Below are 14,368 nucleotides of genomic sequence, written 5' to 3'. Positions count from 1 at the left end.
GGTGTAAGCTGCTTAAATGAAGGGGTGAGAAATACACTGCCTACTGATGAGCTGCCCACCCAAGATTTCTGCCATGGGCACTTGAGGGCTGGGGGACCAGGGCAGGAGGGACCAGGGGTGGGTTCCTGGGTCCAGAGGACTTGAGGACGCCCCAGTCAAAATGGGAGCAGCACACATTGTTCCAAGGGCCTTACATCATTCTCACAGCAGCTGATACTTGATGAATGCTTCCTATGTGCCAGGCATGAATATAAGCACTTCGTGTGTATTAACTCATTTCCTTTCAGGATAATCCTATGAACGAGGTACTATTATTGTCCCCACTTTATAGATGGGGAAACTGAGGCCTAGATAGGTTAAGAAACTTGCCCAAGGTCACGCAGCTAGTAAGCGGCAGAGCAGCACGCAAATGCAAGCCATCTGGCCCCGGTGTCCATGTTCTTCAGCTGGCTTATTTCATATTCCCCCAGGTCCTAGCAGCAGGGATAACATCTGCCCCGTTTTACAGGTGAGGAGGCTGGGCCTCAGGGGACTGAGCCACTTGCTTTATGGCATCGTGGCTGCCACTTTATGTTTGGTTCCCCCCACCCCCACTGCAATCTCCCATGCATTCCTCAAGCTGAAAACTCACCTCTGTGATTTAATGCAATAAGAACATCCTCAATCAGGTGGCCACTCTGCCCTGGCACGAGGCTAGGCCCGGGGCATGTCTCCTCTCTAATCCTCACCACAGGCCCAGGAGGCCACACAGCTGCTAAGTGGCAACGCAGAGGTTCCACCCAGGCCCCTCACATCTAAATACAAACTCTATGTTCTTTCTGCCCCCCGGCTGGACACTAACTGTCCCCTTCGGCTACCTCTCAGAGGAGGGGAAAGAGGCAGATATCTGCTTTGGCCTGGGCCACAGGCGAAGAACAGGCTGTGTCCTCTTTGCTGCCGGCCTCTGCAGTTTTGGGAGCATATTCTGACAGGGCCTGCTTAGTCGGATGTGGGTGAAAAGGAAGCTGCTTTGATAATGAAGTGCTTAGGACACAGAAACTGGCCTGAGAGACGCCTCACCCAGAGGTCTTGTCCTCAAAGAAAGAATAGATTTGGGGAGGGGCACGGGGCAGCTGGGAGGGGGATTCAGTTTGGGGAAATGCTGCCCAGGGAGACCAGGCTTAGGCATCTGACTGCCCTTGCTGCAGCTCTTGTAAATCTCACCAAGCGAGGCACCAGCAGAACTCATTACCCTCCCTGTGTGCGGCCCTGCCAGCCCTGCAGGCCAGGGACCAGGCGGCTGGAGCCCGTATCCAAACCACGTGTGGGACCGCTCAGGGTCTCCCTGTGCATCTGACTCAGCCAGCCAGGCACAATAGGATGGGCACTGCCTGCCACCTGACCGCTCCCGAAGTGTCCCTGCAGGCTGAGCCTATAGGAAGGTCATCGATGACAGCAGAGCCCAGGAACGATGCAACCCAGCAGTCCTTGTGAGTCCAGAAAAAGAAGTGGTGGTGTGACAGGATGGTTAATTCAGGCCAGTTGATCTCCTTCCATCTTTGGAAATAGTATAGCTTCAAAGCCCCTCATGGGTCCTCCCCAACTAGAGCTTCTCCCGGGCTCCTAGAATGCCCCTCAGTCCACATCCTTTGGGTGTGTTCCCAGAAGCCTCTGCATGCTAAGACCAATGTGTGGTAACAATCATAGCTACTGCCTATTAACAGGTTCCATTTGTCAGGTAGGCCCTGGGCTGGGGGAAGTTGATGTTACCATTAGCTCCACTTTACAGAAAAATTCAGCCTCAGAGAGAAATGACTTGCCCAAAGCCATACAACTAAGAAGTAGCAAAGTCTGAATTTGAACCCAGGTCTGCCGGGCTCCAGAAACATGAACCTTCAGCCAGTAAGGACTTTTCATGTCATCACCTGTGATCACGTCTACTTGTCCCTCTCTCTGAGAGCACCTAGACAGACCCCAGAGAGACTCCTGGGAAGGGTTGCTAATGCATGTCTTGGCAGAGTTGGTGGAGCTCTCACTGTGCCATTTATCACTGTGTCCCCAGAAGTCAGCACCAGGCACTGGCACCCAGTGAGCATTTGTTGAGTGAAAGAGTAAATAAATCAAGACAAGCTCTCCCTGCCCAGTGCCCAGGTCCCCATGCATCCTCCTTTCCCAGGAGCCGGCCGCCCACTGTGGCTCATTTGCCGGGTGCAGAGGGGAGGCTCTGCCTCATTGCTGCAGACACTGGGTGATAGGGCTCCCTTGGCCCTGCCAAGGCTGCTCCTGGGAGACAGACAACCCAGGGGACCTCACGGACCAGCATGGGCTCACTGAGGCCACTGCCAACCTCGTTTATTATAGCAGAAATCATAAGTCACTCATATATACCTGGCCCTTTCATATTCATACATACTCTCACTTGTATCACCACAGCAGCCCCAGGACGAAGGATAAACAGAGGCCCAGAGAGACTAGGTGACTTGGACTTGGCCACACAGCTCAGGACAGAGTGAGGACTTGTGCCCACGTCTTTGGACTCCAGAGCCAGGTTCTTTCCAGCATCCCAGGCAGCCCACACTCCACCAGGCTCAGTGATTGGAAGGGGGCCAGAAGGTTGAGACTTAAATCCCAGGCCCTGAAGAACTTTACAAAACAGAATTTGGTTTAGCCCAGTCCCTCCCAGAAGTGTCTCCCGTGACAATCTGAGCAACAGTCATGCTCAGATCATGAAACGATGTGCAGTTTCAGAAATCAACAGCCTCCCCTGCACCGCCCCCACCCCCAACTCTGACCAGCAATTCGCTGAATATTTGCCAACTGTTTAGAGAGAAGGAGAGAGAAAGCTTTCTGGATCACGTTCCTGTTTATACTAGTAGCAGAAGCTCCAACAACTTTGATGAGATCTATACTAGCAATCTCTCCCCAGGGCTGATGTAGGATGTTTGGGGAAGGTGTGTGTTCTAGGCAGATAGGGAAGCCAGGATCCTAAATGGGAATCAACACATTTCACATCTGAGGTTAAAGAAACATCTCTCTTCCTCCCACTCGACTCAGGAATTCCTCTCTAGAAATCTATCCTGAGATAAAATTTTATGCACAAAGATGGTAATTCCTGCTTTAGATTTAACAGTGAAAAATTGGAAACACCATTGTCCAACATTGGAGGGATGGTTAAATGAATGATGGCGCATCTATACGATAATTGAAACCATCAGAAACATTCTTCACGAAAAAAACTTTAGATGACTTAGGGAAACACTTATGACGTAACATAAAGCCAAAAACAAAAACAAAAACAAAAAAAAAAAGGAAAGGACATAAAATCGTATATAATGGGGAAAAAAGCACACAGAAGAAAAGATTGAAAGGAAATGAGTCAAGATGGCAATACAGGCTGCATATCCACATGGCAGAACAAGTTTTTTTTTTTTTTTTTGCCTAATTTATACTTTTTCTGATATTTTCCCTTTCCCCCTACATTCCTAGAGTAGTCATAAAAACAAATACACAAAGCTACCCAAATCCATATACCCTCCCCCAAAAGGGGAGTAAATTGTCTGAACAGCCAGAAAGGTTATGATGCAGACTGGTTAGGAGGAGGAAGGTAGATCCCTGTCACCTTTCCCATCACACGAATACCCCTGACAGGGCCAAACCCATAGGGGCCAGCCCTTGTAAATTTGCCTTTAAGATTTTCTTGGGAATTTCCAACTCAGACTTGGTTCTTTAGCTCCTGCCTTCAGGAGCCTTTATCTGTATGGGGTGAAGATTGCAGGTAAGGAATTTCCTTTCTCTAGACCCACACAGCTCCTGTGTCTCAGAAGGGAGGAAGCCAGTCTCTAGCATCTTCTCATGTAAAGCCCTGCTGTACACGAGAGGGGAGCTGGCAGCTCGGGGGATGTTATTTTTGGAATCTGAGGCTGTGCCCACAAGTAGGTACCTTGTAGGCTCCCCAAAAAGCAGAGAGAAGCTCCCAAGGCTCTGGGTTACGAGAATCCTGTGCCCGGGAGAGGGCAGAGACAACAGCAAGACAGGCTGTGGCTAGAACGCAGCAAGCTGCCAAGAAGCAGCCCGTGCTGCTACCCCTAACGCACAGCTCTTCTATTTGTCCACCCGGCAGCATGGGAGAGACAAACCCCCACGACTCTAAAGGCAGCCAATGTATCCGCTTCATTGGATATGTGCTCGGTTTCTCTTATAACCCACACTCTGGAGGAGCAGACTTAAGCTCAGCCCGCTGTGTCCTTCGAGTCCTCAAACCATCTCTGTGGAAACACAGCTCCATCCACACCATCCCTACTCACATGTCCAAGTTTCTTCACTCTAAGAAATAAATGATAACTACGTGCAAAGAGGTCTGTAAGGTCAGAAGCATATGGGTTTCCCCCGGTCTAGGAGGGCTCAGAAGCCTGAACAGCCCAGAAGGAGCACAGACGTGGAAGCCCCCAGGTCTGGAGAAATAGGGACACAGGTTAGAAGGTGAAAAGCCAGAAGTAAGGTTCCACTCAGCCACCAGGAGGGCGGTGGGTCTCCCTGACATCAAGGTGGTTTAGATCAACTCACCGAACATGTTACCCTCGTAGCCGTCCTTCGTTAGCGGACGGAGCTCGTTTTTCCCCATTGCATAGCGCTTATAGCTCTGCCAGGCAAACTGCATCATCTGCAAGAAAAAGCAGAATACAGAGAACCTCAGTGGTCAATTTCCAACAGTGTGGACTGGCCGCCTGGCTCTGCCCTTTACAATAGGATTTTAAACTCCATCTAAATAATACTCTTCCAAATTAAACAAGGTGACTTCCTTTCACTATAATTTTAATCGTACAGTCACAACTGCTGGGAAAGCCATTCTCCTCAGCCAAATCCACGTGTCCAGAGTCTACCCGTAGATTTCCTAGAGAAGACACAAAAGCACTAACTAAATTCTAGCCATCTTTCAGTGCTGAAGTGAAAAGCCACTTCTTCCACGAAGCCCTCTCTGTTTTGCTCTGGCCTAAAATGATGCTCTCATGGGAGGGAAACTAACACTTGCTGAGTCAGTGCCTGTTACAATCTGGTAGAACAATCCCCCCGAGCAAGGTATTGTTAACTCCACTTCATAGGTAAGGAGACAGGTCCTAGGCCTGAGGTCCCTTGCCCAAGCTTGCCCAGGTGAGTCAGTGAGAGTGCTGGGGCTAACCCCATGCCCTCTGGCTCTGAAGCCTTAGGGGACTGACTCTAAGGCCTGTGTCTCCTGCCTCAGCACCTGTCTTTCTAGAACATCTCCACCTGATTCTCCACGCTCAGCTGTCCTGGGGCTCACTCTCAGAAGCTGTCCATCTCTTCCAGGCACATCTGGACAATAACCACGGCTCTATCCCAAATGTGCAGACCAGAAAGGCAAACCTGACAGGTCTAGGCTGGGACTCTCCATGAAATGGCAGAATAACCTAGTACCACCCTCTGCTTCACAGGTGATGAAACTGAGGCTCCGAGATGCAATGTGGTCAGAGCAGCACAGCAGCCAGGTGGGAATCCGGCTCACTCATCTCCCAGGGCAGCAGACCCCACCCCATGCTTGGCCTGACACGTGGCTTCCCATGTGACACACAGGCAAATGTCATGGTAACACATGCCAAGTGCTTGGCATAGGCCTGGAGTCGTGGTTCCATTCCTCTGTTATTTTCTACTTATCTTGAATTGGCAATAACAGAAAATAATTGTTGGGTATGAGGGCTGGAGGAGGACTGGCCTTCTCCCTCGGTCTCTCTTATCTGGGGCTCCTTCTATTAAGTCAGTGTGAGGGGAGGGAGGGCAGGTGGCTGGGGGCGGGGGAGAGCAGCAGGCTGTTAAAACACAAACGACAGCAGAGATTTGGAGGGGGCACATTCCACCCTGAAAACTTCCCCCGCCTAGAGAGAGAAGTGGGTGTTCAGGAGTAATTACGAGAATCACAGGCATCTACATGTTATCAAAGAAGCTGTCACTGCAGGAACATGGACACATTTGGAATGTGGCCCATTCTCGCAGTCGTCCACATGAACAGAGGGAATGAAGGCACAAACGGTCCTCGCGTCACTCGGGCCTGGATTCAGAAGGCAATCAGAGCTACCTCTGTGTGCAGACCCTCAAACGCACATGTGCCTCCTGACTCAGGCTACAGGGGGCTCGGCTTGGTGCTGGATGAGCAGGGGATAGACACCCCCCAGCCAGGTGATCCTTACCTCTCTTCCTAACACATCCTAAGCAAGCACCAAACAGGTGTCCCGTCCCGTGTTCGGCTGCAGTCGTGGTGGGAATGCTTTCCCAGCCCCTACCCTCTTCCTTCTGGCCAACTGTTCATCTGCCTTCAGGTCCCAGCTGAAAGAGTACTTTTGCAGGGAGGCCCCTTTCCCAGCCAAGCCTAAGGTGGGCCCCTAACTCAGACTCCCACCCCTACATTTCTGATGCACCGCCCTATGGTAGCCGCAGTCAAGCTTTTATACCTGCAACCGTAAAGCCAGTCCCCCACCCATTCACTGCTGCACGCCCCACAGTGCACCCGGGGACTGGAGTGTGGAAGGTGCTTGTTAAGTATCTGCTGAATGACTGTAGAAACAAACAAGAAAATTGGCTCTGGAGCTTAACATACAGCTGGGAGACTCGATATGGACCACACACATCACAGGTAAGATGCGTAACAGGCAAACAGGTCAGAGAGCAGGGGCTGCCGAGCAACAGAGGTGCTCAGAGGGGGTGAGCGCGTATCTTAAGGGAAGCCTCCTGGGTACCCAAGGGTTCTGACGGACAGGTAGCATTGTCGGGGCACAAGAACAGGATGACCACAGACAGGCTGATATTTTCGCTCTGGAACTGGTGATATGTGCCGTGGGCAATATCTGTACTTGGCTTTAGAGATGGACAGTCCCTGACTTCATGCTTAGGCAGTTCTAAGACCTCCAAGGTCACCCAGGCCACCTTCTTCCCCATTGAAGTTCCTTAATAGAGGATTAAGAAGACTCTCTTAGACTCTCTCTGGCAGACTGTCACCACTCTGCCAGACAGCCCATGCAATTGCGGAATTTCACAAAGTCCTTCGTTAATCAGTTCAAATCTGTTTTCCCCTGCAGGCAACAGGGAAGACAGTGCATCCTGCTACCACATCACAGACCCTCAGCCACCGGGAGCCAGCTGTTGGCCAGCTGAACAGCCAGCTCCTTCAACAGTTCCCCTTGTGGCAAAGCTCTGAATCCCCTGTACTCAACCATGATACCCTCTGAAACTGCAGACCCCAAGCGACATAACTTCTTCCAGGTGCCCCAAGACTTTGTCACCCATGTCTTGTGGCGGGCTATTCTTTTGGTAATGAGCAGAGACCAAAGTGCAGACTCACCCTGGTTACATCTGGACCAGATCCTGTAGGGGTAGACTTGCCATCGCCTCTTATAACTTCCCTCTTGTGGGACCCTGCCTACCATTCCCTGCTGTCAGGATCTTTCTGGAACCAGATCTTACGGTTCGGCATGTGTGTCTGCCTGCTTTGGGTAATCTGCAGACTTGATGGGATGGCCATCTGCATCTCCCCCCAGGTTTTGGACAGAATGTAAACCCATGGGCGAAGACAGAGCTGGGGAGACAGTAGCAGAAGGCTCTCTCCTGGACCCAGCACCGTTCTTTGATGTCACCTGTAAGCAAGTGAGGAATTCACCAAGCAATCAGTACAACCATGGTTTCTCCATTTTTGTACATGAAGATATTGTGAAAGGTGCGACTGAAACATAAAAACACCCTATCCTAATACAACTAGTATAGAAAAAATAAATTGCTTTTTTTTTTAAAGGAAAATATGGGGTTAGACTGGCATGATTGTTCTTAGAGAACTCATTTTGGCTCCTATGGATCATCATATTTTATTCTAAATGCTTGCAAATCACTAACTTAAAAAACCTATCAGTCCCACTTGGATGGTTATAGTAAAAAAGGACAATAAAATGTTGGCCAGGATGTGGATAAATCGGAAGTCTCACAAATAGCTGGGGGGAATGAAAATGGTTCAGCCACTCCGGAAAACAGTTTGGTAAAAAAAAGTTAAATATGGAGTTATGTATGACGTAGCAATTCCAATTCCAGGTATATATCTTCAGAGAAGAGTTAATATGGCAGGTCTCAGACTTCTAGCCTCAGAAAGTCCTGCTTACAAGGTTGGCCCTCCTCCGGCATCTGGGAATTTGGTTTTCCCATCATTCTCTAATTGATAAGGGTGGTCCACTATATACCTAGACTGTTTGTACAAACAATGTAGCTTATGTTGAACAATGACTTTCCTTCTGGGAATCTGGAATTATAGACATGTTAGGCAGAGGGTTGCCTATGAAACCAGCCCTCAATAAAAATCTCGAGCACTGAATCTCTAAAGAACTTCCCTGGAAGAAAACACCTCACCTGTTGTCACAATTTGATGCCGCAGGAATCAAGCATATCCTATGTGACTTCACTGGGAGAGAACTCCTAGAAAAATGCACCTAGTTTCCTCTGGACTTCTCCCCCTGAGCTGTTTCCTTTGCTAATTTTGTATCCTCTGCACTAGATCAAAGCTGTGAGAAGGACACAGACTACGTGCTGAGTCCCGTAAGTCCTCCTAGTGAATCACTGAACCTAGGGATGGTCTTGGGGCTCCCGACACACACCCAAGAAAGATAAAAACATATTTCCACACAAAAACTTGGACACTAATGCTCATAGCGGCACTATTTGTGACAGCCAAATAGGGGAAACAACCCAAATGTCCATTGACTGAATGGATCAACAAAATGTGGTCTATCTATACAATGGAACAGTATTCGGCCATAAAAAGAAATGAAGAACTGATAAATGCTACAGCAAGGATGAAGCTTGAATCAATATGCTAAGTAAAAGAAGCCAGACACAAATGCTACCTACTGTATGAGTCCATTTATATGAAATGTCCACAATAAGCACATCCTTACAAGCAGAAAGTAGATTAGTGGTTGCCTAGGACTAGAGCAAGGGAGAGATGGGGAGTGACTGCTATGGGGTCTTTTGGGGGCAATGAAAATATTCTAAAATTGTGATGATAATTTGCACAACTCTGTGAATACACTAAAAATGACCAAATTTTATACTTTAAAAAGGTAGATTTTATGGTATGTGAATTATATCTCAATAAAGCTTTACTTATATTTTAAAACAATTATTAGTGAGGACAAATAAATACCATATGCCCCTGATACAACACACTGAAAAGGACAAAACACCATTCCAGTAATATTTCTGCCAAAAACACATACTCTGAACTGATCCATGAGGAAACAGACAAACCCAGATTGAGAGCTACCTATAAGATCAATGGCCTTTACTTTTCCAAAACAACAAAAGGAAAGAAAAGGAAAGGCCAAGGTTTTCCAGACTGAAGGAGACTAAAGACACATCAACTAAATGTAATGAATGATCTTAAATTGGATCCTGGAGCAGAAATAAGAATTACCCTTATTGATGTAAAGGACATTATTGAGATAATTGACAAAATTTGAAGGGGGTATAGGGATCAGTTGGTACCATCATATCAATGTTAATATTGTCATTGCAATGGTTTTACTATAATTACATAGAAAAGTATCTATGTTATCTTTTTGGAAAAACACAATGAATTACTTAGGGGTAAAGGACATTATATTTGCAACTCACTCTATATAGTTCAGAAAACAATGTGTATGTACATGTGTATTACATGTATGTGTATATCTATAGAGAAAGAGCACAAACGAGAGAAAAAGAGAAAGCAAACAGGTTAAAATGCTAACATTTGAGGAATCTGGGTGAAGGTAAATCTGAGATCTTTATTAGATTTTTGCAACTTTTGTATGAGTCTGAAATGATTTTTTTAAAAAAAGGAATCATTAGGAAATTTTGCTGGAGGTTGATGCCATTTTCACCCAAATTTATACATTACAGAATTCTATTTCCCCCTACTTTTTATAAGTTATGACAGAATTTGGCCCATTTGCCAGTCTCCCTGCAGTTCCTCTTAGCCCCTGGTTCCTCAAAGGCCTGGCTGGGTCCTCGTGTCTGTCTCACCAAGCCTGTCACCCCATCCTGGGCAGAGGATGGAGCCCAGCCAACAATTGGGAACTAGCAATTTTGGTCTCTCCTTTTACAGTTATATTAGCACGTTCAAATGAGGTGCCCATTCTTCCTCTGTTCTTCCTACTCCAAAAAAAAAAAAAAAAACAAAAGGCTCCTTTTGTGGTTGTGAGAATTTTCAAGAAGTTTCAGCTCAATTCGAGCTTCAGCCCCCGCCATGCCCTCTTCTCCCACTTCTGGGTCACTCCTGTCTCTCAAGCTCAGTTTTGTGCCCCCTACTTCTCTCTTCTGCATATATCTTTTCAGATAATTTTAAAAATAAGGTTGATATCTACCTATCAATCTACCTTTTAATGTACCAAAGGTACACACGCTCACTGTAGAAAAGCAGACAGAAGGAAAACAACCCCTCAACGTTCAACTCTAACCACCATTCCCATTTTGGTGTCTTCTTCTTCTTTTTTTTTTTTTTTTTTTTTTTTTTGAGACAGAGTCTCACTCTGTTGCCCAGGCTAGAGTGAGTGCCGTGGCGTCAGCCTAGCTCACAGCAACCTCAAACTCCTGAGCTCAAGCGATCCTCCTGTCTCAGCCTCCCGAGTAGCTGGGACTACAGGCATGCACCACCATGCCCGGCTAATTTTTTCTATATATATTTTTAGCTGTCCATATAATTTCTTTCTATTTTTAGTAGAGATGGGGTCTCACTCTTGCTCAGGCTGGTCTCGAACTCCTGAGCTCAAACGATCCACCCACCTCGGCCTCCCAGAGTGCTAGGATTACAGGCGTGAGCCACCACGCCCGGCCGTGTCTTCCTCTTTATTCTTTTTTTCCACCCATATCTCTTTGTTTCTTCCCATAATGATGACATAAACATTTTCAATTTTATGACAAAGCCTTTGTAAACATCATTTTAATAGCTATATAACGGCCTAGCAAGTAGATTCATCACCATTTAAACTCCCTTCCATATAGACATTTTGGCAATTTCTATAATAGTTTGGGGCTACTGTAAATAATGCCTTAGTGAACATCTTTGTGCACAAAATATTGTGAATAATTTCCTCAGACCAGAGTCTCTAAAAAATGGCTGGAAAAAAAATTAAAAGTTATTAATATGAGCCAGGCGTAGTGGCACATGCCTTGTAATCCCAGCTACTCAGGAGGCTGAGGCAGGAGGATTGCTTGAGCCCAGGAGTTCAAGACCAGCCTTAGCAACATAGTGAGACTACATCTCCAAAAAAAAAGTTATTAATATGTACACGCCCTTTAAAAGATTACAGCTGGATAGCTTGTTTTGCCCACCACTGTGCAAAACTTGATGAACAGGGAAGTGTATAACAATTTTGTGACGATACAGTAAATAAGTTCACTTGGGGAGATAAAACTAACATAAACAATCATTGCTTACATTTGCACAGCTCTTTGCATTCTTTATCTCATTTGATTTGGGGACTTAATGGGCTTGACAGGATAGATATTTTTCCCATTTAGAAATAATTATACAAGGGCTAAATAAAGTCTGAGATGTAGAGTAGAATATTAAAAATTATGTTTACAAATGTTTCGTGATAGGCAAAATTCTCACTATATATTATTAAGTGAGAAAGCAGAATACCAAATTATATAGTAGGAAATTCACTGGTTGATCTATGTATGAGTGTTTAAAAAAGAACTGAAAGGAAATACATCAAAATGTTGACAGCAGTTATGTCTGATAGTGAGAAGTTTGGTGATTTTTATTTTTTTTTTCTTTTTATTGACCCATATTTTCTGAATTTTCTAATTTTCTATAATGAGTACCTAGAAATGTTTGTGATATGAAAACTAAAGTCTGTTAAAGTGAAAAACAAAAAGAAGAGATGGTATGGTGCTATCCTTAAGTCAAAAGGGAGTGCGTGGGTGGCTGGCCATGGGGTAGATGGGACCGAGCTGGGTTTTGGTTAAAAAGGGGAAGGTCTTTACAGCAGGGGTCAGAGAGAAGGCCACCCAGCAAGAGAAACATCAGCAGATGCACAGATCCAGAATTCCAGAGTCAAACAGAACTTTAGGGCCACAGACACCATCTATTCCCAAAGCCATATTTTACCAGAATTATGTGAGACTCAGAGAGGGGAAGTGACTTGCCATGACCAAGACACACAGGGATGATTGTGTCCCTAGGAACACGGGCCAGGGGCAGCTTGAGCTACAGCAAGAGATATTCAGGACAGACTCAAGAACATGACAATAGGAATTAAGAGACATGAGGACTACACTCCAAGGGAAATTGTACCTCTGCCCCCACCGGGTTCTAGGAATATACAATAGACAATCACTGTTTGTATGTATGTGTCTATGCTAGAGTGAGAGGGTGGCTCTAGATGGTCTCTGGAAGCCCCTCCTTTCCTGCAGTCTGTGATTTATAGATTCAAAGAACACCTAACAATAGACCACAAAGCCTTCCCTTCACCAGAGTCCTGCAAAGGCTGAAAACAAAGCTCCAATGATAGAGACACAGGCAGAGCAATCAGAGCTGAATCCTAGGACATCTTCAGTTCTTTCTTCAACAAAAGATGTCGTCTACCCAAACAAATCAAAATGACATGAAATCTTAAAATGAAAAATATTTACTAGTTTGAAGCAGACATTATTAAGATTTTCTTGCTACCTATCCTAGAGCTCGAGAATTCTCTCCTGCAGAAAAGCAATTGCCCAGGCACAGATGCCCACCCAGCCAAGGAGCCCCAGAAGGAGGGGACCAAGAGAGAAAGGGTGCATTTCAGGAGGGGAGGAAATGTGGATGGTGGTAGGCTGCCTCCAGAGTGGAAAACTAATAGAAAGTTTGCATTGGAAAGTTCTTTGGGGGACAACTAGGGAGGAAGTGGGTGAGAAATGAATATTGAGACATTCCCCGTCTTTTAAAAATCAAACACACACACACACACACACACACGCACGCACGCACACACACAGAGGGCCAGGTCTGGCAGTGACCCAGAACCACAGTTGCTACATTCAAAGCTGCCAAGATGGGAAATGGATTTTCCCAGTCATTAAAGACAAGTCCTCACACCATGATGCGCATCCTTACCAGCATCTCCCAGCAGTGACACCTGGCCTCGTTTGCAGCGGCTGAGTGGGAAAGGATTTGGTCTCTAATGATTCTGGGATCTAATGACTGCACAGATAGATTAGAACATTGAGTTGATTTTTTTCCCTCCCACTTCCAACACAGCCCAAGGAAACAGCTGACAGCTTGGTACCTGAAAACCATCCACATTAGATTTCTTGATCCATCCCCTATCCATCGGTGCAACATGACATGATTGGCGATTGCTGATGAGGCACCTGCAAACACATAAACCCTGGTCTAGTGTTCAGAAGTTGGACGTGGGTGGGGGGAATAGAAGAGAAGGAGCTGCCTCCCACCCTCTCACTTTCGGGTTTGCTTGGGCTATTAAAAGGCAAATGTAGGAAATGAAGATGTGCTATGACTCCCAACTTATCTAAGGTCCAGACAGCGCTCCCACATCCTGCCTGTGGGGATTCAGATTTGCACAGTCTCAGAAATCTCAGCCCATCTGTAGCTGTTTCTAAGGTATCACGGCTGAGGGAGTGTGCCCTGGAGGCAGATAGATCCTTGCTGCTCAAAATGGGGTCCAGGAACCAGGGACCAGCAGCTGGGCACATGCAGGGAGCGTGTTAGGAATGCAGCATCTCGGGCCTCACCCCAGACCTGCTGAATCAGAATCAGCATTTTAACAAGACCCTGGCCACAAGGAGCAGCAGGAACAGGTGGGACACTTTCCTAGTGTGGCACCTTTACGGTCTTGGTGCAGAGTCTGCACACAGGCAACAGCACCCAGGTATAGGAGCAAATCAAAGCCCTGCCACTGCACTGAGGTGGTTCCCTAACTGCTTGATGCTACCATGACTGAGTGTCAGCTGGGGGACGAAGATTGAGTGACAGTGAAGAAGACCTCAGTTTACCTACAAGTGAAATTCCAACAAGAAATTGTTCAACAAGACCCGCTTAAAGAAGTGTAGTACAAAACCTATCCTCATGCAGGTATCTCTACCATTTCCAAGGTGCTTTGTCTTCCTCGTTTGAGCCTTATGGTCACCTGTTAGGTAGGCAAGGTGAGGTCATCACCTCCATTTTACAGAAAAAAACTGCACTTCCGCATGCAGACATTTACGGAACATACCCCGCCAGGTGTTTTTGCATACATCACCATGTGCAGTTGTCACTACACCTCTGGGAGGTGCTCGTAAGGAGGAGGGAAGGCATCGCAGTTAAGGTCTGGCTTTGGATCCCAGCTCTACCTAGCTGTGTGTCTTTGGACAAAATACT

The 14,368-nt window shown here is 46.6% G+C and overlaps 1 protein-coding gene across 6 annotated transcripts in view; it reads right to left on the bottom strand.

Annotated features, from left to right (window-relative positions):
* Nucleotides 1-14,368, bottom strand: part of MAN1C1 (mannosidase alpha class 1C member 1) — a 132,965-nt gene that overhangs the window by 74,477 nt on the left and 44,120 nt on the right. For all 6 annotated transcript variants that reach the window (XM_069479610.1, XM_069479608.1, XM_069479611.1 and 3 more), the window contains exon 2: nucleotides 4,543-4,639. In XM_069479610.1, the coding sequence (XP_069335711.1) occupies nucleotides 4,543-4,639 (97 nt within the window). The remainder of the gene's footprint in view (nucleotides 1-4,542; nucleotides 4,640-14,368) is intronic.

The sequence above is a fragment of the Eulemur rufifrons genome, chromosome 8, assembly GCF_041146395.1.
Source record: "Eulemur rufifrons isolate Redbay chromosome 8, OSU_ERuf_1, whole genome shotgun sequence".
Taxonomy (NCBI): Eukaryota; Metazoa; Chordata; class Mammalia; order Primates; family Lemuridae; genus Eulemur; species Eulemur rufifrons.
Note: the sequence above shows the minus strand (reverse complement) of the source record. Positions and strands in the feature narration are given on the sequence as shown.